This window comes from Pagrus major, chromosome 16 (assembly GCF_040436345.1).
Source record: "Pagrus major chromosome 16, Pma_NU_1.0".
NCBI classification, from domain to species: Eukaryota; Metazoa; Chordata; class Actinopteri; order Spariformes; family Sparidae; genus Pagrus; species Pagrus major.
The window spans coordinates 17,434,534-17,461,992 of record NC_133230.1 but is presented as its reverse complement, the minus strand read 5'-3'; the positions used below and the strand labels follow the sequence as shown (position 1 = coordinate 17,461,992).

At 41.6% G+C, this 27,459-nt stretch overlaps 1 protein-coding gene across 1 annotated transcript; it reads right to left on the bottom strand.

Moving 5' to 3' along the window:
- Positions 1 to 209: 209 nt before the first annotated feature.
- ddhd1a (DDHD domain containing 1a) lies at positions 210 to 25,159 on the bottom strand. The gene is made up of 13 exons (XM_073482748.1): positions 24,285 to 25,159; positions 22,146 to 22,322; positions 12,387 to 12,515; positions 10,798 to 10,945; positions 7,848 to 7,957; positions 7,423 to 7,529; positions 7,074 to 7,336; positions 6,047 to 6,122; positions 5,496 to 5,645; positions 5,177 to 5,241; positions 4,899 to 5,071; positions 4,230 to 4,427; positions 210 to 4,144 (listed from the first exon to the last, which is right to left on the bottom strand). Exons 1-13 carry the CDS (start codon positions 25,081 to 25,083, stop codon positions 3,957 to 3,959), a joined length of 2,583 nt encoding a protein of 860 aa, XP_073338849.1. The 5' UTR covers positions 25,084 to 25,159; the 3' UTR covers positions 210 to 3,956.
- Positions 25,160 to 27,459: the final 2,300 nt, after the last annotated feature.

Below are 27,459 nucleotides of genomic sequence, written 5' to 3'. Positions count from 1 at the left end.
CACATCGGGGGGGTGCCTCGGAAAGAATCTGATCTGAGTTTCAGACGAACAAATAGCTCTATTGTCCTCCAAAGAAATCAGCCTGGAAATGAGCAATGGGACCATCTTCCTCTGGAAATGTCAAGCACCTCTCCTCCTACGCGACAGCAAAAAACAGATTGTTGGGATGTGACAGATTAAGAAGAAGTAGTAGCCATTGTATCCAAAAAAGAAATGCTTTAATAAAAGGAAATAAATACAGTGCTTTGGATGGCAGTTAGAATCCATTACAGGCATGGGTTATTGCACAGCTCTAAGGACAGACAAAAAACACTTTTCCAGACTTCCATTCAAAGTTACAGCAACAGTGGTACCTTGACACAAATTGAACACATTTCATTCAATACGTATTTCTCTTTCTCACCCAGTGATTGATAACATATGGCTGCAGGCCCCTCAGCATTAACATTGGAACATTTTCAAAGACGCATACATGACAGCGATTCATTCTTTTACTTAACCCTCAAAGACCTAGAACAAGTTTTGGGGCTGCCTGACTCTACTGTATTTATTGTTTTTCCTATTCTAGCAGTCAGCATCAAAGGCCATACAATAATTGACTCAGGTGAACCTTAAGTGTCAGTCGGGCAAATTTAAAATCCCAATTTTTTGCATTTGCTTTGTCTAAGAATGGATGTAAGCAAGTTACGGCCAATTATTTATTATTGTTTTTAATTTATTGACCATGTAGTCCAAAAAAGTTCAGAGAGTAAATAGAAAGGTCATAACAGAGGACACTGAAACAAAAGTGACTTGTTTCAGAGAAATATATTATCCATTAAACATGAACAACAAAAGTAGCTCAGCTACAACCATTGCCTGTTGTCCCAGAAGAAGAAACTACATGGGTTTTCTTGACGAATCAATGCAACAGATAATGGTGCTGTAAAAATGTTCACCGAATGCCCAAAAACAAGACAAAAAACTCTGCTTTACTTGAGTTTTTAAAGCATATGGATAGATTAGCGGTTCAAAAGTAATTAAACGTTTCAGAACAATAGATATTTTTAGCCGCCAGCAGCTCTCTCGGTCTTTGAGGGTTAATAATGGCTTCAAAGTGGTGTCAACAACAGTGTTACGAAACATGTAACAGCAGACATTTCCCTGATGCTTATGGTGCCTTTAACAAGAAAAAAATATTGTCATCATTCAAAATGCTGTGCGTTAAATGCTCATATAGTCAAAAGTACAATGTATCTTGACATTTTGTTTCTTTTGTAACAGGCAAAGTGAGTACAGTTGAAAATCTGTGCTTGAATCAAGAGAATGGAAAAATTTCACATACAGCCAAATCACAGAGACTGGCAGGAACATTGTTTTTAACAAGATGGTCTGTCCACACTCCTACAATATTTGCTGTGTCTGAACCCGCACTGTGTGACTTCAAGATGGAGAGGCAACATGGAAATGTCCTTGTATTTTGCATTACATGTCTAAGGTCTATAAAGTAAATTTCATGCCTGCCTTCCAAGTAACATGTTAAAACTGCTTTCTGCATCTAATGCAAAACATGCTCAGCACAACAAATAAAATCATCGGGCTTTTGTCTTAAAATTTTCTGTGCAATCCATAGCTGATGAACACTTTCATATCCCTCTCCCTTATTTGTCCCTGCTTACTTCCCGGTCACCTATCTGGTTTCAGAAAGTAGGCCTTTGCATAAGAACGTTAAAACCCAATAAATGGATTCCAATCAGTGGTGGACCAGTCAACAGCCCTTGATTGTGTGGAACAGTAAACCAGCAGCTTGCACCATAGCAAAATTAAAAAGAAGCTTGTTGATAACTACAACATTGTAACAAGCAGGACACAGAGAAAATTTGACACTGACAAGAATCGAGTCTGTCACATGTAACTAACCCCAGAAAAATCTGATTCCATTTCTTCATCCATTGCAAATGTCTTACAAATGATTTGAAATCCATAAACAATCACGTGTGGTTTCTACTCAATAAAGACCACAAAGCAGTTTCTTAGATGTGTGTTGGCACTCTCTGCAATGTCTTCTTGTTCATTCAATTTACGATTAAGTCCATGCAAATTGTGTGTGTTTTGTAACTTCTGCTGGGCGTGTTTTTTTCTTTTCTTTTTTTTTAAAAAGGACCACATTTGACAGGCATACAATTCATCATTACTGGAGTAATTTTGTTTTTGCTCTGACAAAGCGAAGGCATTAGTCATGACAAGCAGCAAAAGTTATTATCAGTGAACAAAGTGTATAATTTGCTGCCTCCAGTTGTCCACATTTGTTTCTCTTTTTGGGAGTAAATTTATCAATTAGGCAAGGAGACATCTAGTGTGAAAAAACACAAATTTAAGACTAAAGAAACCTTTTTTTCCACACGGATAAAAAGACAAGCTGACATATGCATTGCTCAAAAGGGGCGAAGTGAATTGGTCACGAAAAAGGCAAACAAGATTCAATTAACTTTTTGCGTGCAACGTATCATAAATAAAAGAGCAGCTACTTTCACCTTTACCCGAGGGCAATTTCTTTATCATAGGAGTTAGCCTTAGCATTAGTAAAGCCGAGTAGCTAATAAGCGAGACACATAAATGTTATTTGGCCGCAAGTTTGGATCCCATTTTCCCAAAGATGAGATCTGGGTTGTCTGTCCACAAGAGCCTGAAAATCTCTAGGAAAAATATTTCTTTTTTTAAGAAAAAATACACCACTGATTTCCTCTAGATATCAATATAAAGATATAGCACAGAAAACTCTCTCCATAACATGTCCTTAAGATAGAAGTATGGTTTGTGAGTGAGGCCTCTTGTCTTTTAAATGACATCACCAAGAGATTTTGTTAAAGAACATTTATATGCATGTCATGATACATGTGGCTGTAAACCTGTGTGTTAACGTAACATGGACACTGATGATGCAATGATCTGCTGCAAGAGACATTTTGTCCCTGGTCCTTTAACAAAAAATGTACTGTTTAGTTGCAGGAAACTAAACACAAAAGGAACTATCTTTTTGTTGACTGTGTAGAATATAAAAGTGGAGTTTAGCTCATGTTTTCTTTTGGTGCATATCTATGTCAAGAGTCAAACAATGTTAAAAAGAGGCGAACATAAAAAAATAAATAATAGTGGAAGAAAAACAAACTGAAAATAGCATGTTTGTTATGTCTGTCTTTGTACTTCCAAAACATTATTAAAGGGATAATGCCCTACGTTTTTAAGAAAAACTAAACAGAAATATTCTGCATGAACAATAATATTTGGCTAATTTTGAAAGGCATTGCATTTGCTTGTTAGCATTAAGTTTCTTTTTAGATGTAGTACTCTATTTTAAAGATAAACTTCTGTTTTGTGACAATTATATTTCTCTCTCCTTGTAAAAAAAAAAAAAAAACAGAACTCGAGGCCTCAATGACGGAGGGTCAGGCAAGTGTGTCACAAGGCTCCAGAATGAGTCTGATGGAGAGAGGCTGGATGTAAGCAGTGATTACCAGGAGAACATTTGGACACTTTATCAACAGGCTGTTTAAGGTTCAAGACTTGGAAATGAAGTTAAAGTTCTCTTCCTTTGGGTGCAACAAAATCCATGCATCCAACTCATTAGTATCATATTCTGTGTTTATATGTAGCTCGTGGTCATACTGGAAAAGGGTGCACCTCCTTAGGGGTTCCTTGTCCAACACTGTCACCCTTAGGGTGTGCAATTGTGTACAAACTACACAAAAAGAGACCAAAATGCACGTCTTGGAATTAGGTCAGTTGGTCAATAATTACTCCCAAGTGTTAAAAGAGCTGGATCACAGGGAGCTTTAGGTAAAGAGATGATTAGTGTATTTGAGAAGTTTTTGTGCATGAAAAATAAATGTTTCTTTTTGTGTCTCATCAAGAAGATGACCTCTTCAAGGATATAAGACACCATTCAAGTGTGAATGTGTTGTAAGAAATGTGCTGCCTCAGTCCGGGTCTGGAGTATCTTCTGCCAGGTCAGATGGTGGCGTCTTCTGCTTGTATATGAAGGTCAACAGGAAGAGTGCGATGTCATGTGAGACCCAGTAGCCTGTGTGTGAGGTCACTGCTGACCAATAGCGACTCTCAACCAGACCCTCTCGGAGCTCAAAGTCGATGCGCCGCTCCAGTTCCACTGTAAGGCACAAAAAGAGACATTATAATACCCTCTCATGTGAGACTTGACATTGTTTTGTGTCGGATAGGTCAGGTGAACTAACGTGAAGTGTCAGCAGTGGGTGAGGTGGGCCGAGCCATGGTGGAGAGGCCGTATGCTGACTGGCTTTCTGTTCGCTTCTGCTCCTCTTCCTCAGTGTTTGACCCTCCGTCAAGACCTAAAGACACTGAGGGCTGGCTGTTGGAGCGGGAGAAACGTGAGAAGAGGATGCCTCCAATGCCCTTCCCTATGCTCGCCGCTCCTACGTTGAGTGTGGATAGTGAGAGAGAGAGAAAAAAAGAGATATGTTGGATGGGATGTGGTTTAGGACAAGACTGAAATACTTACTTTTGTTTCTTTTTTCAACTCTCTAATTAAATGTATTTAACAGTCTAGGCAAAGTGTATGAGCTAACATTTCCATCTGTCCACATGATGGCACTGTTGACATAGTGCTGTTGTCAAAGTGAGCCTTTACATTACTACAGATGATGGACCTCACTGGAAACAATAGATTTCACCTATGAAATAGGAGAGTAAAATTGATTATGCTCAGCTCTGAATTAGCCTGGGTTTAAATTAGGGTGTCTCAGCTTTTAATGTATTTTATTGCCTTAGTTTTTACTAGTGACTAGTTGGGAATGAGACTCTTCTTCATAACGGACTGTTCTAATTATGTACACCATCAGAGCTAAGTGTGGACAACAAGTTGAGAAGTGATGGTAATGTCTTACCAAGTATGCTGGCCTTGCCCAAACTGGTTATGGACTCTCCATAGTGTCTGCGGGGGAGGACAGGAGACGTGCTGGGGCTGGGGATGCTCTCAGTGTCAGATGTTGGGTCTTTGACTGGGTTCAGGAAGGTCGGTCGGACCTCATCGTAGGATGTGGGGTTAGTGGCACTACACCTGATAGATAAAAGAAAACAAATATTCAGAACATACATACAATCTGTGTGTGTACAAACAAGGGATAACATTAAATGTCATAAGAGGTAAGATTCATGTCCTTACCAGTGTATCTGAACAGGGGCAATATTGCTGTAATGTTTGAGGATGAGGGGTTCCAGTCTGTAGGCCTGAACAAAGAAATAAAACTACAGATAAATGACTGAACTTCTGCACATTTTTAATGTAAACAGTGTGAGTTACAAATCTGGTTCCTGTTAGCAGAGCACAGTGGAAAATGGCAAGTCCAGTAAAAACAGCAAACTCCTGCTTATAAATCACACCCTAAATGAAAAGAAACGACAAAAGGAAATGATGACTTGCTGTCATAACCCTGAGTGAGAGACAGCATCTGTAAAAGCTGGAGCAATCAAGGGGGACTGACCACAGGGTCTGTGGGGTGGAAGACATTGAAGAGCCTGCTGCAGATGGCGGTGGGAAGGATGTGGTCCTGGTGGCAGCTGGTGCCGGGGCGGATCCCTCTCAGGGCCAAGAACACCGCCAGTGGAGAGCCCATGCAGAAGAAGTTTTCCACCTGTGAGAAAAGGTGCAAAGATTATATAAACATCCAAAAAACTAAAAGATACCTAGTGCACAACAGCGCTTCTGTCCTAGTGCTGCTGTTAAAAGCTAAACCACAGTCTACCACCACAAAGACTTCCTTTAGGACATTTATATCACAGAGCGGACCTGATGGAGCAACATGTAAAATGTGAAGTTCGCTCCTTGTTCTTTTTAATGTAATTGTTAATAAAATAGTGTCAATCATGACACAAATAATCACATTATTATGATAAATATTTACATGAGGAATTTCATGGTTTGACGCTGTTTGACCTTCTTAACAAATATCCTTTCAACAAAACAACGTAAATCACAATTATTTATTGTTTCAGAGTAATGTCATGTAGTACACATCCACATAATGGATCCTACCTTAAATTTGAGGGCTGGGGGTGCTGAGGGTTTAGAGGCCTCCAGTGTGAGGAGCTGGTTTTCCAGTTCTCTTAACCTGAAGAAGAAAAGGATATAATTTAATCGAGGCATTGACAGGTATCAGACATAAAGGAAACTAGACAGAAGTTAGATAAAGGAAATTATATAACATCTGTGTGGCAATTAAGACATCAGAAATTCATATTTGAGCCTATTTAATGACATTTAAGGCCTAAAAACTGAATTTAAGACATTTTAAGACTTAAATAACTGCAGGCATCCTGTTAATAAACTAGCAAAAAACTTCAGCTTCAAAAATCAGCTCATATAAAATCTGTTTTTGATGTCCCACAGTGCACTATCATACCTTTTTTCTTCTGATTCTCCTATCATCTGTAGAAAATGTTCTCTGAGTGCATGTCCTTAAGCCATTCATAAACCAATCTTAGTACCACTCACAAACGAGAGGCCGCTGGAAAAATGGTTGTTGATCTAAGGTAATGGTGCACACACTAAATGATAATGCACACACAGGGCAATGGGTGGTGCAGAAGAGATATATTAAAAGCCTTGTCCTGTCAGTGCCCTTCTGCTCACAAAACAAACAGGAATCACAACTTTGCCACCTGAAAATGCAACATGAGAGGAGCAGCACACACTGTATTATGTGTGCTAAAAAGGGAGATAATTGCTAGGTATCGATATTGAAATAGAAGAAGAGAGTGGCTCCGAAAGGTATAGACAGCTTGTAATGTTTGCTCACATTAAGAGAGCTGATGGTAAATTAGAAATTTGTCATAATGAAGTCCAAATTAAACATGTAGGCAGTTCATTGGTTACCAGCAGAATACTAACCAAACTCACTACTGCCTCAAATGACTATTAAAACATGTGTTTTAATCAAGAGTCTGTCTCATGCCTCCCTCAGATCTTGACCTCTTTCCTCATAAAAATCTCTGCAGGATTCTTACGGCAGTCCCTGAGGCCAAGTTAGAAGTCATTGAAGATCTATATTAGCAAGCTCTACCTCGTCCTCGTGACCCGCAGCTGCTCTAAAAGGTGCCTCTCCTCATAGGACATCCAGCGCAGGTCCAGCTCCTCCTCCACAGCGTGATGCTCCTGCAGACAGAAGCGCACGGGATCCCATCCCGTCATGATGTCATAAGTGATGACGCAGCCGAGGGAGTGGGACACGATGGACACTTTGCCTCCCTTCTCCTCAAACTCAGGGTTCCGGGAGCAGAAAAGTGTGTACAGTCTGTTTAGCTCCTGGGTTAGGCCCTTGGTAATCTGGAGAGACAGGGAGTGTACAAGTTTTTAAGGAGAAATGGTGTCACAGAGAATTCTTCAGGTGTCTGGGAGCATTCAACACTCACCTCATCGCGGTAAAGGGGGCTGTTGTAGTACATGATGTCCATGGCACTGCTGTTGAGAAGATCTCTCAGTCCTCTCACTTTGTCCGGTGTTATTGAGTCTACCGTATCTACAGAAACAAAGCACCGATATCACAGTTTAATGACGAAGCCTGTAATCAAACACAATCAGTGGCCACTTTATGAGTTACACCTATAAAACCTGATGCAAACTAATGCAATAAAAGAGATCTGATTGGTTGAAGTTAGTCTGTGACATGACAGACATGGTTCGTCCGGTCACCAAGGGCAACTTTCCAAACGGCTGTGTGTAACAAACCATTACAAAACTGCCTTACAAAACTATAAGAGTGTGGAGAGCAGCAGGTAACCGGTCTTAACTGTAATCACTGTGCAGATATAGACTAAGATACTAAGAAGATACTTACCTCCATCCAGTGCAAGTTTGGAGCGCCACTCGACAGGCAGGAACTCCACATGCTCATCGTTGTGCTCCGAAAAGTGCTTCTCCTCCATCTTCCTCACACCCTCCCTCAGCCTGAACAGACACAATAAAGCCCACAGTGTTTAGTTCTGGTTATATATTAGTTAATGTGCCCAAACATTCAGCTACAAAGAGGGAGTACCAAGTGCTTGATTTAGAAACAATGTCACCATCACATTGTCTGAACAGCAGTGTATTATAATGACAAGTACTGAGTGCATGAGTAACTTCCTCTACGTGTATCCGGCCTTCCTACAGACTGACTTGGGAGGCTGTGTTTGCACTTCTCTCACACACTTTAATGACTGTCGGGAAGAGAAGAATGACGCCCATTCTGCTGCTCACTGATGCAGCAGCTTCCCTCATGCAGCACACACACAATGGCTGCAATGTTACTTGTCCTATATGGGGCAGCATTAGCTCGCAGGAAAAACACTAACTACACAAAGAGAGGGAGGTTGAGGTAGGGCGTTGACATGGGTAAATGGAAGCTGAGAGAGGCTTTTAGGTAACTGGCCTGTAATGGGGCAGCTAATGCAGGTTTTGACTGGACTACCTGCAGGCTGGTGTGTCTGCAGGGGAACTTGAATGCTCAGAGGGTTGAACGCTACATTTCAGAGCTTTCAGTGCTGCATGCACACGGATTCCTTAGCTTTTAGTCTGGCATTAATTGGGCTGTGAGCTTTGACTTCAAGCTTTAGCTAAAATAGGATTTAAAAAGACAGACACTGTTTTTTTATTTAGAGCACAATAATGTCCTAAACCCAACACAATTCCCTCTGAGCTGAAATCAATTCAGGATCTAAATAAAAACAAAACAAGGAACTTGCTAGAAGTGTCAGCTTGATCGTTCCTCTCGTTTGAGGAAAGCATGTACGCTGTAATCCACAGGGAGCTGGTAGTGGGGCTTAAAGTTCTCTGCAGCTTGACTTGGTCTACTTTACCTGCTTAGCCAGCCTAAGCTGCGGGCTGTTGCCAGACGATGACTTTGTGACACAGAGACACACATGGCTCTGGTCTGCACACTCTGTACTACTGCCTGTAATGCTCATCGACCAGGGGCCAGAGCAGTGGTGCCATTCAGGGTCACATATATCTTTGCACAGACCATCACATGAAGACAGAAAGATGAAAAGGACTGTTTCTGGCTTAAGTGTTCATGGTATAGGATTTTGGGGGATAAAGGAGGATCGGATGGCAGAAATGAAATATAATATTCAGAGTTATGATTTCATTAGTGTGTAATTACCTGAAACTAAGAATTGTTCTGCTTTGGTTTTAGTTAGCTTAGAATGAGTTCACCATGTTGCAACAATGGATCTGGATACAGCAGCGTACATATGAAAGCTGCTCAGTGGCACATGAAGCCAAAAACTCTGAAATTACTCTGATCGTTTGCATTGTGCGGTCCTAAACTTCCCTTTCAGCCCTCTACTAACTGGAAAGGGAATAAACTATTAAATCCAATTTAATGGTTCAGCTCTCCTAGACTTTCACAATATTATCAGACCAAATGGCTCAAATATTGATAGTGGAACGAGTCATTTCACAAGGGTAGTGATGCTCACAATGATAATCCAGCATTTTACAGCCCTGTTCACATCATAAGCTTATGGGGAAAAAAAACTTTCTGGACTAATGTGTATCTCATTGTAATTACACGGTTTGACCAGTATATCAAATATGCTCAAAACCCAGCCCTGTTCCTCGGGGCATGGTTGCACCAATGTTTCTACAGTAGCTTAAAATGGACAAACCAAACCATGGATCTAGAAACAGCCTTTTGTGTTCATCAGCCCATACACTTATGAGCTGCAGCTGGTGATAACTTCCTTCATCAGGTTTCTCTTTGCAGCTTCCCCATTGTTGCCTTTATACAAATATTTGCTAATGATTGAGTTTCTTATGATAACATGAAGCCTTCTAGGAGCAAAAGGAAGTCGATGGGCTGGTTAAAGGATCAGGTAACAAGCCAAACTGACAGCTTTGGTTTTATGTGCCAAAACTTTGAGATATCCATCTCTGAAAGTTGTGCCAGCACCTTGATAAAGTGGGAGGAAATTGACTTTTGTTTGTGCTGCTCATACACATTGAGAAGTTATATTTGGCACACATGAAAGTACAGGCTTGAAAATGTGGATTAGGTTTTTACGGTAGGATAGCTTGCATTTAATCTGGATTTTTACACAATATTAGGATGCAGTGCTTTTTGGTTTCCTACAAATATTTTGCCTCATGTTGTGTTGCATATTTATCTCTGTATTTCATTTTGCTGTAAAGCCTCAATGAATGCAATGCATCAAGCAAATATGTTTCCTTGTTCCCTTGTGTTTTTCTGAGTTTCGGAGCATTGTGCTCTCTTGGCCAGCATACTGCAGGCAATTTTACACTACAAAGTATAAAGTGGAAAAACACCAGGAGAAGACAAAGAGTGAGAAAGATTGAGGGAGGAGGTGAGAACACCTCATACCAAGTTATACACTTGTACAATACACTAGATATTTGGAATTACAAGAACCTGCCAGACAAGCTCTTATCTGAAACCCATTGTCAGTAAACACACACAAAAATGCTATAGCACTTCATAACCATTTAAGGGAACAAGATATTATCACGCTTTTGTGTCTGTGTCCTTACAGTCAGAAGTAAAAAGCACAAAGTATGAAGAAGTGAGATGTCTATAATAGCCACAGGAACAGCAGAAAGAGAAGTGTGAGACAGACAGAAGAGAAAGGGAACAAATAAACTTTTTGGCAATTCAAACATCACATCATCTGTGAATGTGAATAAATTTAAACCTGCCTTATCACCTTTACGGATTCTAATGGAATGGGAAGACAACATTTTATGCATACAAGCAAATCCTCAAGCAAATCATCATTTTAAAAACTCACATTCCAGTGTTTTTAATGATGCGTCCCTGGTCCATCTTCTGTCCAATCCCATGAACCACAAAGACAACGTGTGTAGTCTGTGGAGGTCGGTCCTCAGGTGAGGCCTCCTCAACATAGCCTCGATGGAGCCGTGTTCCACTGCTGGAGGCTAGAAGAGGACAGAAGACAGGATTGGGGTATTACTTATTGTAGCTAACTGTTTGTTTGTGATTTTTGTACAGTAAGAAAATGAATAATAAGTAAAAGGAACCAAGTGTTTAAGTATAAGTATTTTCTGTGCTGTATTTTAAAATGAGCACATTTCCACTACAAGGCTATAAATATCTCAGAGATGTTGTTTAAGTAACGCGCTGTTCTGAGTCCAAAGAGGTCAGTAGGTGAGACATGAAGTCCTGCTGTGACTGTAGCCCGAGTCTCTGATGCTGTAATGTGCCTTGAGGGTTGAGTGTGTGTCCTAATTTAGAATCTGTAGTCTGGTCCAGTCATGCACTGTGCGGCAAGGTGATAGGAGCCAATGGACTCAGCCGCTGTCTGGATAACACTAAGGAGATTTCCCATCACTGAGCATCTGTGTGTCAGGGGAGATTGAGACAATCAGAGCCAACACCTCCTCTTATAATCTGCAAGCAGAAGATGAAAATGTACTGTAGTGCTGGGAAATCAGATGGGAGTCATCCATCCAGATCAAACATTGGATATGGGGTCAAACTCTTCAGTTACACTTGGGCCAATTCATTAAAGCTAGCCACTGAGAATGGCAGATGGACACTGCATGATTTTCTGGGCTAATCCAGTTAGCAGACTGAACTGTACCCAGCCATGTTTAAACTGTTTAATAATAGCAAATGACAGCAAACTGAATGCAGCAGTATCATTTGTGATGTGCAGGGAAGCAGTGTAGGTTTTTTAGCCATGCTAGGTCTATGGATGGCAATGTTGGCTTGTTGTCGTCGGTCCAACGTTCTGATCCAAGCTGGATTATCTCAACAACTAATGCATGGATTGCTATAAATTTTTGGTATAGACACTCATAATCATCTTGGTTTATGACAAAATACATGCTAAACCAATGACATTCCCATCAGATTCAGCTCTACTACTAATTATTAGCTGTTAGCAAATTAACCTTACAAGTCAATTCAGAGAGCCACGGTGTGATTATGAAAAGATTATCTGTACATCTTGATGGATCGAAATCTTGATCTTCAATACATGATTTATTTTTACCTCTGCCAAGGAGGCTATGTTTTCACCCATGTCCGTTTGCTGGTTAGTTGGTTTGTCAACATGAATACACAACTACTGAATGGATTTCCCCGAAACCTGAACGGAGGACGGGATTTAGCCGAGAATAGACCCAATTTATCCGTTGGTGCGGCTAGCTTAGAAGATAAACACGACGGACATGCTTTACGTCCATTATGTTTCACCATCCAATTGGTCAGTACAGTAACGATTAAGGCCAGTTGTTCCAACAGTGGGTTTCATATTGATTCAGTACTGATACCAGTACAAATACACATGCACAGTATGATCACGCCCCTGTTTGCCCTTATTAGATGGATAATGACAGTGTGTACATTACAAACCTTTGGAGAAGCCCAGTTTCTGGGTGACTGTGCGTGCAATTTTGGAAGTGGTGGCATCGCTGTAGAGGTATACTTCATCCACGCTGTGCCAATCCACATGGGTCCGACTCAGCTTCAGACTGTGGATAGCTGTAGGAGGGCAGTGACAGAGGAGTGAGTGAGTGAGTGAGTGAATGAATAGACAGAGCAACATGAGGAGGGCAGGTGGTGTGGCAGATTTTGCGAAGAGTAGGGAGAAAAAATCAGGAAGGAAAAGGTTCACCAACACAAAGGGTTGTGATTACACATTTCAAGGCAAGTACAGACAGAGAGAGAGAGAGAGAGATTGAAAACATTGTAAGAATTATCCCAAATTGTGATCATCTTAAATGCAGTACAGAAAAGCCTTAGTCTAGGATCGATCTACCGGTATACACAAAGCTCAATCAAATGCACTCTGGAGCATTGATCTGCAGTTGGAAAGAAAAACACATCAAACTATTGCACACCACGATTGCATATTTCAGCTCTTGCTCGTCTGTCCTGCTTGCACATTATCATGGTGAAGCCATGTTACGCTGCTGACTTCTAAATTTTCAGTTCAGTTTTATCTCCATGTTGTTGCTTCAAAGTGTAACGCAGTGACGAGGGCGAGTAAGAGCAGAGGTATGACTAGAGAGGAGACAACGTTTTCTCCAGAAGCTTGAAGCAGTAAATGAAACTGGTTGACTTGAGTTATTTATGTCTCTGCAGCATGTCCTTTAAATGTACAGTGCAGTCAAGTTCATCTGGATGAGATTGGTAGAAGACTTTGGCATAGGTCCAGAGCAAAGTCATGGCTCTTTGTACTGCTCTGAACCAATCTGGAGATTAAACCCCTTTAAGGTCAGGGTAAAGTACTTGGAAAAATAAAAATGTTCCAGATGACCATTTTGTTTGCTTGGCACTTGTAACAGCATAGTTCCACAAACAATGCAAAATGAAATGCTAGAAGATGTTACGTTTGACTATGGTGTTTCAAGAAGCAGTTGGGATCCAAAGACTTACTGAATGTCAAAAGGTTTCCTCTTTTCACTTGCCATGTAAGTTAATAAAACAAGATATATAGCATGTGTGTTTGTGTGTCACATGGTGGAGTTAAGATGGGCCTCTGTGGCCGCCTGGCTGGCTAATTTCTTCATTGGACAAGCATGACCATGGGGTAATACAAGGCCAAGCAGCTGTTACACCTTAGCTGAGACCAGTTTGGTTGAGGACAAAAAGGAATGGCTATCTCTACAGGAGACGGACATGGGCCGGAAGGGTCTGGAAGGAGAGTTTGTCACAAGGAACATAAGTGTTGGAGTAAAGGGCACAAGTTTAATGAGGAATAACGAAGTCTAGGATGTTGTTTTTTTCTAGTCAGATAAAAGAATAAAGCTCCTGAGGAACTTGAGGTGAGAGATATAGTTGCAAACACGGTTTCCTCTGTTGCATGTTTCAAATGATCTTTAAAGATTCTCAAATAAAACCACTCAACAGCAAAGCAAACATATGCTTAACCTCTACCACCACACAATATCACTAATCATCTAGTTTGGCTTCATCTTGAACAGTTTAAAGTGGCCTCCTTTCCTCATCTACCTCATGGACTCAGAGGACAGTGGCAACTGCAGTAAGACCTGCACACTGTTATCATACAAGGGTGGATGGAGCCACTTCAAACTGTTGAGCTTTATTTGTAGCAACTGTAAAACAGGAGTCCAGAAAGAACAGAAACTCTGTCAAATTTCTCAATTCAGCTGGCTTTATCAATATAAAATATTAGTTTGATGGGATTTAGATTAGAAGTGAACATGTAGCCAGTCAGATGAAGTGGTGCTTAGGGGTTGTGCGAGGACGCTTCCTGTTTTACAATGAAAGGCAATGCCTTGTGAAAGGAAGGGGATCAAAGTGTACAGAGGAGCTGGCAGTCAACCAAGAGAGGTTGAAGGGTTTACTGAGGCAGTTCTCTAACACTGCTTGGGCGAATTACTGAGGGACACAACATGGAGGAGAGGGCTAAAAAGTAAGGGCTGGGGGGCAAAGAATGTGACCAGGAACTGGGTAAACTGTAGAAGAAGAGGAAGAGAAACAAGGAAATTGTGTGTGGGAGAGTTTGGGGAAGATGATAGAAGTGGAGAGTTAAAAAGGAGAGGTGCAAGACATGAAAATAAATGGACTAATCACATGTACAGTGTGCAGTGATGCTGGTCTAGGACTCTGAATAACTTTTTCTTAGCTATAGCATGATGAACATATCAGCTACTTTCCCAGTAAGGCTTTATACTGAGGTCATTATAATAAGCATTAGTTGTTAGGTAATAAGACTAAGAATAAGTCCTTTAAGATGCTTATTCAACATGTTTATGCTTTAATAAGACTATTTAAGTGTTAATAATGCATTGTAAACATGTTTAAAAGCTTAAAAGACATAAAAGGTCAGTTAGTCAAACTCAATAAATTGGTTTGTTGAGCAATTATAAACAATTATAAGGAACTAATAAGGTTTTCATTGACGGTCTTAAAGGAGAAGTTGACCCAAAAACGGATATTCCGTCATTATCTACTCATTCTGTGGTCGATGAAAAGTCAAGGGAAGTTTCATAGTCCACAGAACATTTCTGGAGTTGCAGCATTCTCTTGAACAACTGAAGTAGACTTGTTTTAAAATGTAAAAAAAGCAACAGAAAAAAACCACCCAAAAAAACAAACAAACCACAAAATGGCTTCATACAGCTCCACTGGCATAATTCAAGTTCCTGTAAACACTGAGATCCCAAACTGATTTGAAAAGACAAATCAATGTTGGATCTTGGGGCTTCTGAGACATGAATTACGCTGGTATGGAGCCATTTTATATTTTTTCCGGCTGATTTTTACGTTTTAAAACAAATCCTGATCCGCTTCAGTTGTTTTGGAGAATGCTGCAACACTATTTTGCTTTAATTTTATAAGGGCCTTATCAGCTATGAACTAACCCTTTATTAGGGGTTCCCCACCTCTTGTAAGGAGCAATCGGACAAAAGTGGGATGTTGAAGTAACATAAGTTAAAAAGTGTACTACTTAGTCATAACCCAGGTAGTAAAATCACAGGTCTCTCTTCAGATCTACGTATGCTTGGATTTACAATGAGTGTACACTTATCTGTTCAGCATTTTTAACGAGGGTCAATACACCCAAAACTAGGACAGTGATGGACCTCTAAGAGGGCGACTCTCCGCACCATGTTAGGGGGCTATAGTAAAGACCCACAATAGCTCCTCTGTTCAGCTCATCGCTTGTGCTTGGCTCTCAACAGAGAGCTTTGTTCATTGCCCTTAGAGCGAGAGCTGGTGGTTCATTAATGACGGTCATACTGCCAGAAGGGATGAGAGAGAGAAAGCAACGAGAGAGAAAGTGGGAGACGGGGCTAGAGAGATAAAAAGGGGGAAGAGAAGGGTGGCTTTTTGAGGACCAGCTTATTTATTTCACATCCACTGCTATAAGGGGTCCTGCCCCAGTAGTGTCTACTCACTATTCCAACAAGGAGATGAGAGACAGATGCAAAGACTTCCTCAAAAAGCAGCAACAGCAGAAGTACCAAACTCTGGGTCACAGCACAAAGGAAGGAGTTCTAGCAACTAGGCCCAGTTAAGGCTGCAATGGAGAACTGGAAGAGCAGCCAAATCCATTTTAATACAACCATTTCTAACTGAGCCTAGGTCTAGTTCTAAATATTAAGACTGGACATGTCTGAACCACAACAGAAAGGAAAATCTAGTTCCATGAGGACCTAGGGTCTACTAGGAGAGAGGATACAAGCTAGCAGCATCTAGGACAGCAGAAATAAAAAAAAAAATAACGTGGTATTTTACAGTACCTTGGCAGCGCTTGCGCTTGTGACATGTGGTTCTAGCACTCGTCTGATATCCACTCCATTTGAACAGAAAAGGGAGGTAGAAAGGGGGCAGGTGGGAGAGAACTAACAACCAAGAGAGAGTGAGTAATGGCCATTACCCTGGTGTCAGTCACACAGGCTACCGCTGTCATCACTTTTCAACAGGCCAATCTATCAAGCAGCGCTGCTATCAGGTTACCACTTCAAGGCCCTGGACACAGAGCCAGTACTGGTTACTGACAGGACCTGGAGGCTAAGTAATGCTCAAGTAATAGGCCAGTGTACATGTAGGCCTACAACTCAAAATGCAGCGCTGCTTGACACATGCCTAAGATGACTGAGGTAGCATTTGTTTTACACTCATTACAGAGATCTATTGTCGTCACTGTAAAGACTAAACATGTCACAAAGTTAACCATTTCTTAGAAGACTTTTGTGTATGTGTGTAATACACTGCTACTCTAAAAGACAGAATAAGGGGAAAACATTCTGCTTGTTAAATACTTCAATATAGTAGGCAAAAGCTTTTTTCCCACATAATACATGGCTAAAATAAGAAGAAAATAATGAAAACTATTACTGTATTTACATGGGTCATTTCTGTATTTCTAAACCTCGGCCCTATATTTACATGTTTTTGGGTGCAAATAATTCATACGTACAAAAAGCTTTGGAATTGGTCCAGCAGATTGCCTAGATGGCAGCCGTGACACGGCTACAATGTAATCCTTTGGGGCAACTGTGACAGTAAAAGTTACGCCCACTAAAAGTGTGTCTTTTCCCACTGACTGGCTGAGGTTGTTATTTTAAGTGCCTGACAACATTACGAATCAATTTCTGCCGAGATGTACTTTTCTTGATAATTAAAGAGATCATTTTTTAACCAGAAACACACGTCTCGCTTCAGGAGAAGTCACACTCTGAATTTTCACGAGGTGGAAATGTGAGTCAGGGTTGGAGAGGGAAGTTTGGAGTTTACCTAGAGGAACTGCAAGCAAGAAGTACTGGCTAAGAATTTAACTGATTTTTTCTCTCTGTTTTTGTTTTGTGTTTCTGGTTACAAAAAGGATCTCATCATCCAACAAACAGGTCCGTTTCTGCAGGACCCGTTTTTCATAATGTTGTCAGATACTTACAATCACAACCTCAGCCTGTCAGTGGCAAAAACTAGCACTTTTAGTGGATGTAACTTTGACAGTCAGAGGTGGCCATTGCAGGCGTGTTGCAGCTATCAGCTAAGGACCGATTCCAAACTTTTGGTAAGTATAAATCATTTACACACCAAAACATATAAATATAGGGCCAAGCTTTAAAAAAAAAACCAAAAAAACGCAACACCCCTCTATGACCAGAAATTAGTGAACATATTCAGACCTTTTGCAAAGAAGTGAAACACAAAAAACAAACACCACAAAAGTGTAAAAGTTCCTGGAAGCATGTACAGTAGCATTACTTAGTGTCAATAAATAGTGTAACAAAGAAGATTTTATCACTCTTACATGGAGCTGTAAAAATAGAATATGCAGTGTGGTTCAAAACAATATTTCTGTAGAGAAAACAATATGCACATTATAGTAATTTATTGTAGCTTAATAAAAGGAATAAAGACGCAGTTGATGAACCTGTTGTAATTGTGCTTTCCTGTTCAAGTAACTGGAGTCCTCATTTAAAAGTGATACAATTGCGGCTGTTAATTATATTTAATATTAACGCATATTTAATCTTGTTTCAATTACCAGGACTAAACGATGTTTAAATCCTACACTGACAAGAGGTTTTTCACATTGACAATAATAACTTGACTGTGTTATAAGGTTTGATGGCTACCACATCAAATTTTATTATCCACTTGAAAAAATGAGCTCCTTGCAGCAGCTTTATGTCGATCAAATCAGTCAATCAGTTGTAAATGGACGTCTTGATCAGACATGTAAAAAGACCTCCTCTGCATTTGTTAATCAAATCGGCGAAGTCCACAAGTCTCAGCTCAGCTCTGACTTAATCATTCCTTCCGTGATAACACAGACATCAGACTTGCAAATGTCAGCAGTGTCTTTCTTAGCAGAGGAGGAGGAGGAGAAACCTGCTGAGTGCACAGGAAGTTTGTTTGCTGTAAAAGCTATTAGTGAAGTCCATCTGGACATTACAGCGCATATAGATCCATTCAGAAATAGGTGTTCCCTAATGACTGCAATGTCTACTTTACAGAATCCTTATAAGGATGTACTGAGGATCAATTGATCTGTGTGATAGTTTGCAGTTTATGACCATCCTCGGGGGTTTAGATCACACTGCATGACTTGTGGTCACTTGATTGTACCATCACCTTTAATTTCCAGATCAGACCAAACAAATCTAGGGATTGTCTTCACAATAAGCAGCAGGTTTAGACGAGCTCATGCCGATTAAAGGTGAAAGACTCGACACACCTGATGATTTCAAACACATATACTGTTTTAAACACAAGCCACGACCAAATCTAACATCACACAAAGAAATAAATAGATAAAACATGAGAGCTTATTATTAGATTAGCAATTTCCGGTTCTTCTAAGCAGTGTCTTCCAAGCCTCAGGTGCTGGGTAAATATAATATGCAGCTGAATATGTAGCGTACATAAACCAGTGTGTCTACCTCAGAAATACCAAAAGTGTTATGCTGACAGATGACACAGTGCCCAGCCTGCTGGTTTTATTTTTCCTTGACGTCTGTGATGCCTGACAGACTGGGACACACCCAGTAAAGCCACACACCCTATAGTCTTCACCACAGGCTTACTGCTCTGTACACATACGCAAACAAATCAGGGAAGCTTAAAGTGAGTAGACAGGATCCTCTAATCCTCTAATTAAATATTTCTTGCGTCCTCTGAAAATTGCACATGACATTTTCCTCAGTATAGCTTCAACATCCAACAGTGTCACCATGCTGATTAGAAAAAATATCTCCTGATCAAAGTTGGCCTATCGAAAGTAGAAGATTAAGAAATCGATATAAAATCGATAAACTGTGATGCCCCTGAGGCCATTTCAGCCTCAATAACTGATATAAGAGCTGCGAACACCTCTCTGATAACACAACTTTACATTCAAATGTCAGCAGTCACTCTTTATAAAGTTACAAACAGTAACACAAAACAATTTGTTAGGGATGATGAATTTGTGAGGGAGATAAAGAAGATTGTAAAAAAAATCTATACACACTTTAAATGTTGATCAGGCAAGCTCTTTCTGACTCAAACATCTGTGAATTTGTTATTTCACAAAAGCCATCAAATCACCCTTATTTCTTCTGATAATGTGAATGTACCACTGTTCATATATGACTAAAGCACTAAAACTGATCTTCTTTAAAATCTTTCTTTAGCAGAACACACCACATGAGCAATGTTACTTCTGATTTTGCCTTTAGGATTCCTGAAGAATAAGGAGAAAAGCACATATGGATCATGACAGAACAGGACATTATGTACATTTTGTCCTGCCCACACTGCGATGCTATCACTGGATGCTATGCCAGCGTAGATAGCACGATAGTATGTCTACCATATGTCTCGTGCTTTCCTTACCTTTAGTTTCAGCGAGCTACTCAGGCCCAAGGAGAAAGAAGAGACAGGGAGGGGGGAGATAGCAGGAGAAATGTGTGTACTGCAGTAATGTCAGAGCGCACGCAGCTCACTGGCTTCATGATCCATTTATCTATTGTAATGCAGTTCAAGGTAGCTGACTTACAGCTCCTAGTGCTTAGGATTATTGCTTCCAAGATGAAACACTCTACTGTAAAGGCTCCCTGTAATAAAGACTGAAACAGCGGGAATTAACGTGATCTATCACTCGCTTTGCTTTAACGCTCTGCTAAATATAGGAGTGGAAAACAATCTGCCAGCAAAGACAGCAGGAGGGTTTCAAGCAGATGCTCGATTATATTTCTAAGTTCCATGCATTAAAGGAACATGTACAAATATCACCAGCATTGGATTTTAATCACATATGTTGTAAGCGTATGTACATATCTGTATAGGGAGGCTCCGGCTCAGTAGGTAGAGTGGTCGCTAATCGGAAGGTCAGTGGTTCAGTGCCTGGCTTCTGCAGACTACATGTCTGAGTGTCCTTGGGCTTTCTATCAGTATGTGAGTGCGCATAGGTAGCTTTTGCCAGCAGTGCATGAATGTTTGTCTGAATGTGAGAATGCTATCTTGTGTTATAAAGCGCTTGGAGTGGTCGGTAAGACTGGAAAAGCACTATAAATGCAGTCCATTCACATATTTCTCACTACATAATAGAATTTTAAGGCACTATTCAACGTTGCAGCTCACGCACAGGAAAAGCTAAGGTCATATGATATATATGTCGTGCAACGGAGGGGCCTCCAACCAATTTGCCCTTGTGCTAGAATTCACACACCTGGCCTGCAGATAATCTAACCATGATCCCTCTGTCCTCTGTGGCTGTTTATATACCCTCTTCCATGTACAGACCATTTAGTGCCGGTGTGTACATGTACACTATTGCTCGTCTCCAGTTTTGTCTCAAAACTTCTGTGAGTCAGTTCAGGTAGTGTTCTAGTAGCAATGAGCGTATAATAAACGGGACGACGCAAACAGGATTCACCTTCTTACTGTATTAATTTTCCTGTGCTCTGTTGATGCACTTATTTACAGGCCTTAATCTATTCTGAGTAGACAGTTGTTTGTTTGACAGTGTTTACTAATTTTGACGCAAGGAGACAACAGACACGTGACGACGGGACTGTCAAACATGAGTGATTGTGTCGATGAAACACATTTTTCAAGGATTAGTACTCAAGTATATTCCAAACCTTGAAAACAGTTAGAATCAAGCATTTTTAAGACTTGCAAGACTTCTGTTTATAGCAAGTTAACAGTGATTAACAGTCGTTATGCGAATATTATTCAAATACAACTAATCAGGGTTAGAGGAATTAAAATTATTCGATAAATCACTGTGCTTCATTGATTTATGTGGAAGATTTACATTTTTGCATAATGTTCCACATTGGCTCGGTGATGTTTTGATGCATGTTTCTGTGTATATGTGTGTATAACACAGACTAAACAGTTTCTCTTTTAACTGCATCTTTTCCCTCTGCGCTCCTTTCTATTTATCTGCCACATTCACACACCCACACATTCATCACCAGTGAAGGTCCTGTGGATCTGGCTCCCTTAAGGAGACTGCTGAATCAAAGGACCTCTTTCTTATTGCCTTTCACAGCTAAAGTGTACTACATTTCATCTGTGCCAGCCCCCTGCCAGACAGAGACGAGCCAGAATGTACGAGCTGCACCTGCTTTACATTGGGAGCGTGACACGACAAAACCTGCGCTCACGTGAATGGAAGCACCTGCGTCATTCATTTCTCTTGACCGTGCACCGATACTACAGCGGGCACAGCTGTCACATCATTCACCGTTTATGACTGCGCAATGCTTTTCTTCTAGCTTTATCCTGAAGGCAACGACTTTACTTTTAAATGGAGTTTATTGCTAATAACACCTATGGGAGCATTTCAATTCCTCACTTCCCTCACACAGCACTATAAAAGGTGTTCTTTTACAAGATGCTGCCTGCCTCGGATAAAAAAAAAAATGCTGCAGGGTTGGAGAATGCAGCAGTAAAGAAGTCTTCAATTGTTTTTGTGGAGTGAGCAATAATGTTTTAGCCTTCTATTTAAACTCCCACACTCTATGAAAATATTCACCTTCAAATCTAGTTATAATCAAGTTAGTAACTATGTTTATTTTTTCAGATTTTAGTTACCAGAACAAATACTTCAGTGGTGATACAGTTTGAAGCTGTTTCTAGATGCCGAGTAATTCCTAAAATAATACTAGAACATTACCCTTACTCCCGTTCTCTCACCATCTTTGCTATCGACGGTCTTGACCACCAAATCCGTCTCGAAGGTGTCCTGCATTTGTTGCCCGCGGAAATGGCTCAGGTGCTCCTGCTCGATGAGGTCGCTCTCCTCTTCCTCTAACGGGAGCCAGGTGCCGTCGATAAACCACTGGCCTCTCATGACTGGAATGTGGTCTTGTTCTGTGACACAGTGAAAGATAACATGGATTTACATACAAAAGAGTGACTTCAGTGTGGGGACAGACATTTTGGAGCAAGCCTTCTTTCACTCATTTTACACTTTGATTTGCTCTTTGCCTGTTAAAGGATCCCTGTGGAGTTTTTGACCCCTAAAATTGTTACGCAGCTGTTTATTCTATAAGTGTGCGCTTGTTTATGACGCACATACACAAGTGTCTGGATGAAATGGTACATACTCCTGCCAATGGTTTCACACTATTCCACTAATCTAAAGATGGTAGTAAGATGCCAAGCTATGAAGCAATGTGCCAACAACAGCAGCAGGGATGAGCACGACTGCAAGCTAGTAAACATGGATATAAGAAATGTGGATTTAATGCACTTTAAAACATCAGCTTTGCGAATGTTCTCATATTAGGTAGGGCTTGAGGATACGCACTATTAAGCATGGGATGATAAAAGATTGTTGTTGTGGATCATGATTTAAAAAACCCCTCTCAATGAGTTCAGCGTGGTGAATTTTTATTATAGGGATAATAGTGAATTGAGATGATCGTGAATATCCTCACGTCCGTGACTTGTAAAAGATGTCTATCTCGCTGACGTACAGTCCTGTATTTGTTTCCTGATTTATTTATAATTGCCTGAGCCTGTCATCATGGCTGAAGGCATGGGTTGCACATTGTATCCCCCACACATGAGTGATACAACAGTCACTTTCTAGTAGTGCATCACTTAGCTTTTCAGAATGAGTTTTGGCCTACTTAACACTGATTTCCATTTCACTCAACAAGTCTGGCAAATCCAGGAGGGCCGAGTCTCAGAGGCTTATGGAGCGAGGCCAGTTTTGATTACAGTCTTGAGTGAAATTATTAACTGAATCTCTGGTGGTGAATAAGATTGTGCTGGCAGTGTAGGAATACTTTCTGACACATGAGCATTTTCTTATCTACAGCCATAGAGGCCCACCACGACGCTAAGATAGACACACAGGACAGACACATGATAGAGGCTCACAGTAGGTACTATTCACTCATTCGTTAAGGTCTGTTCGGAGAAGATAAGTCTCGTCATGGGGGAAAAGTGACCTTTTCACTTTGTTTGCTGTGTGCACATGTTTAAACCTACAACTGCTACAAATACATGCCAACACACCGACCAAATCCTTCCTTTTTTTGTATTTCAATAGATGTTTTACTCCCTGGATTACAGTATATAAACATCTCTCCTCTCCACATCTCCCATTACATGTACTGGCCTCTCTCTCTCTCTCTTTCCACTTTTGCAAACAATCTCTTCTTGTATTAGTTTCCATCTCCCATGTAGTGCATCAGGGTCTTCAGTGTTAACATAACACTACGTATAGGCCGAGCTGTGAAGGCACAGCGAGGGCCTGAGCTGACTACAAAGGACTTTTACATCCACAGCATGAATGTTCGGGATAAGAACTGCTTCTCGAAATGTCACTTGGCGTTAACCTTCAAAAAGAACCAGCTACACACGAACCCTTTCATCGAGGTCAGGTTTTCTGAGGCGTCTATAGTGACCGCCTTCATTTGTCCACTGCCTTTTCCAGGAACTATCCATGAATTAGTTAGCACGCATCAGCTCAGGCCAATACTGACTGACTTCCTTGGGTTGTTGAGATGTCCAGAGAAGAGTAAGTAATTACTTAGCACGTGAGGAAAAACTGCAAAAACAATGCAGGAGTCAGCAAGAAAAGATGAGTGAATGATTAATGAGCTGCTAGTTTTGTTTGACTTGTGAGTGGCTGTGGGTCATTAATCTGCATGCTGTCAGCCATTTACGCTGCAGAAATATAAAGTATATATGAGGGGATTATTGCATATGGACATGCACTCAGTGATGCAGCCAGTGAGTGGAGCAACACCACTTGTGACTGATGCAAAGCAATAATATGGCTTTATAGACATTGATCACCTGATGTGTTATGATACTCACGCTTCCAGTAAACAGGATTGCATTCCCTTTCTTTAACATCCACTTCATAGAGCCCTCCCCGCACACAAACAGGCTCAACGTTGATTTCAATGCTGTCAGGGTCCCTCTCATCAGAGGACACGGTGGATGTGTCCAGGGAGCCCCGGCCTCCGTGCACACTGCTGGTCCTCGTCTCCACCGGCACCGCGCCGTTCAGCCCTCTGCTCTCCACGCCGTTATTGCCGCCGCCGCACTCCTCCTCCTCACCGCTGCCCTGGGAGCCTGCCGCACCGGGGTTCAGCTCACAGTACTTCCGAAACATAAGCTCGATTTTAAGCGAGTCATGCCCGAGAAAGGGCTTCCAAGTCTTCTTGTCCTCTTTGTAAAACCACCGCACCTCCTCCGGACCGAGCTCCGTGACCACCTCGCTGAAGCGGTGCCTGGAGCTGTTGGACCGCGACCTCTTCCTCCTCTCGAACAACGGACCCGCGTTGTTCCCGTCGGTGTCGCTGTACTCCAGGGAGCCGCTGTCGAGGTAGGCTGGCGGGGAGCTCAGGTCGAACAGCAGCCCGGCCTGTGCGCCGTGGTGTCTGGCGGCGTGGAGAAGCGGCAGGTGTCCGTCCAGTCCCGGCTGGACCGAGGACATCCCAGCCTCCATCGTCTCGTCCATGGGGCTCATCTCGTGACAGCACGGGAAAACATCGCTTCCCAGCGCCCACTCCTTGTTGTTGTTGGCCGCGTCGACGCTGACCGGCGGACCCTTACCGTCCAAAGACGAGCTCAGTGTGGAGGTCTTGGTTGTAAAATGGAAACTGCTCATAACTATCCGAGCAACCCAAACCTCGCCACCTCCTTCGCCTGTCACCTCACCCGAGGGACGCTCTCAACATATTACCCTTTTTAAACACTAACGAGTGCTTTAAAAAAAAAGACAAATTAAAGTAAATTAAAGACGAGCTCGCGCTGCATTTCCTTCCGTACGGTGCTAGGCATCTGCCGCTACATCAGCTTTGCTAGCGAGCTAAGCTAACGATGCCGGTCGGTTGCATTGGTCCGATGCTAGCTTATTAGCAAGCCTGCAACGTTGCAACCGGAAAACCTGTTCACCTTCCTCCTCCACCTCTAACTAACATAAACCTCAGTCAGAGCAAACTTTCCTGTCAGCGAGTCGCTTCAGTCCAGCTCGGCAGGAGAAACGTTACAGTCACAGCACTTCGCGTGTTCCGGGTCTCTGTGGCATTTTCCGATTCATTCGTTGTCCAAACAAACCTTGCACAGCGACAGACGAGCACCGCGGCGTGCATGCGTGTTGTGCGGCTTGACAGCTGACGCACAGATCACGGGATTCAGTCACGAACGCGCACGTAGAAGCTGCATGACGACATGTTTTGTTTTTCTATCCCCTCTCGCTCGAATAATGCGTGCTTCTGGTGGCGCACTAGATGGAGACAGACTCCGATTAATGGTCACCTGCCGCTCACAACGTGCAATGACCCGATCTGACACTAGAGGGCAGCAAAGGCCTACTCATTGTAATCCAACATCCCAGCTGGCCTGCTTCTTTTAGAGGTATTACAGTGATTTACCTAAACTGCTGCAAACTTTCTAGTCACAGGAGAGGACCAAATGAGAGGAACATCCCAATGCAAGCATCACTGCAAACTTTCTGAGCCACAAAAGGCAAACAAACACAAACTGCAAACTCCTATATAGACTATTTCCATCTTGAAGCAAGTAGCCACAAACTAATTGCCTCCCATGTTAAGTTCATTGGTGTCATTGAACTCGAGAATCTATCTGTTCTAGTGTGTTTACATCTCTGTGTCCGAGTGCAGGAGTGCAGTAGTGCAGTGTGTGAGTCTGTGTGCATATGCATGCATGTGCTGCCGTGCTTGTTTATGCAAGTGTGTGTGTGTGTGTGTGTGTGTGTGTGTGTGTGTGCACGGCTGGTCCAGGTGATCCTGGGGGCCGTGGTGGTGTGGTCTGTGGGGAAGAGAAGGAGAGGGATAGGAGAGAGGCCCAGGCAGCTGTATTTGGGATAAACAGACATTACCCTGCTGTGTTCTAATTTACTGCAGAGTGGGAATTAAACTTTAAACTCGTCCCGCCCCTCTGCAGGCCAATACTGCACGCTTCTGGCCATCAACAGCCACTCGTACAATGTGCGTTATTAAAGTGTTACTCCACCCAAAATCAGTGTTTTGAGTATCAAATTCACACCCCCCGTAGGCTTGAAAGGTGGTTGTAAAAATGTGGTCTTTCACAGCAAATCGCAGCTTCTGGAGGAGCAATGGAATAGTACAATGCTGTAGCAGCGCATGTAGCTCTATTCTGGCAAAATGATGATCGTTTGAAACATACGGATTTTATGGATGGACAGCTGAGAAGTGGATTATTCTTGACCCCATCAAATTAAACATAAAGAAAATTATAATAAACGGGAAACACTGAGGCGCACCTTCATCAAGAAACTCCGGAAAACTTGCAGGATTTACAGAATCTTCTTTATATCATTCACCAAATGCGCATAAATGAGACAGATGCTGCATTTTCCTTTAAAATGATTTTGATTTTGAATATAATAACAAATCTGTTGAGGAATTAAGAAACTGCAACAACTTCACATTTAAAAATATATCTTTCCCCTCCAAACTAGACACGAAGGCCTGTTCACCACCCCCTGGTGGCTTCAGAGGCCCCATGCACCAGATAGAAATGGGCCTGACCAACAAAGAAACCTTTTACGCCTTTCTAACCCATTTTGGATGAATATTTTATACTCACGACTCAACAAGACAATTTGACAACCTACAGCTCTCAATTCAAAGTCATAGTTTTGATAGTCTGAGGCCAAAACCGAAGAAATGTCAAGATGTTGAACTTCATTTTTTTCATTATTCTTGATTAGTTATAAGTTGCTCTTTGGAGAATGTTCTGCAGGCCCAATCAACCCAACCTGAATGTTATAATATTGACATTTGCCAGATGACAGTCATTAAAATTGCTCTGACATTGCGTAATTATGAGTGCAAGCCTTATTCACATTGCAGTAATATCTAATCTGTGTGGCCAGAATAATTACTGGGTTAAATATGCAATGAGATCTTGCCAAGAGCACTCTCTCTCTGCAGGTTTACACTAGAGGATGACATGTGGCTTTCATATAAGAATTAGTGAAATTCCTCATTTCTGGCAG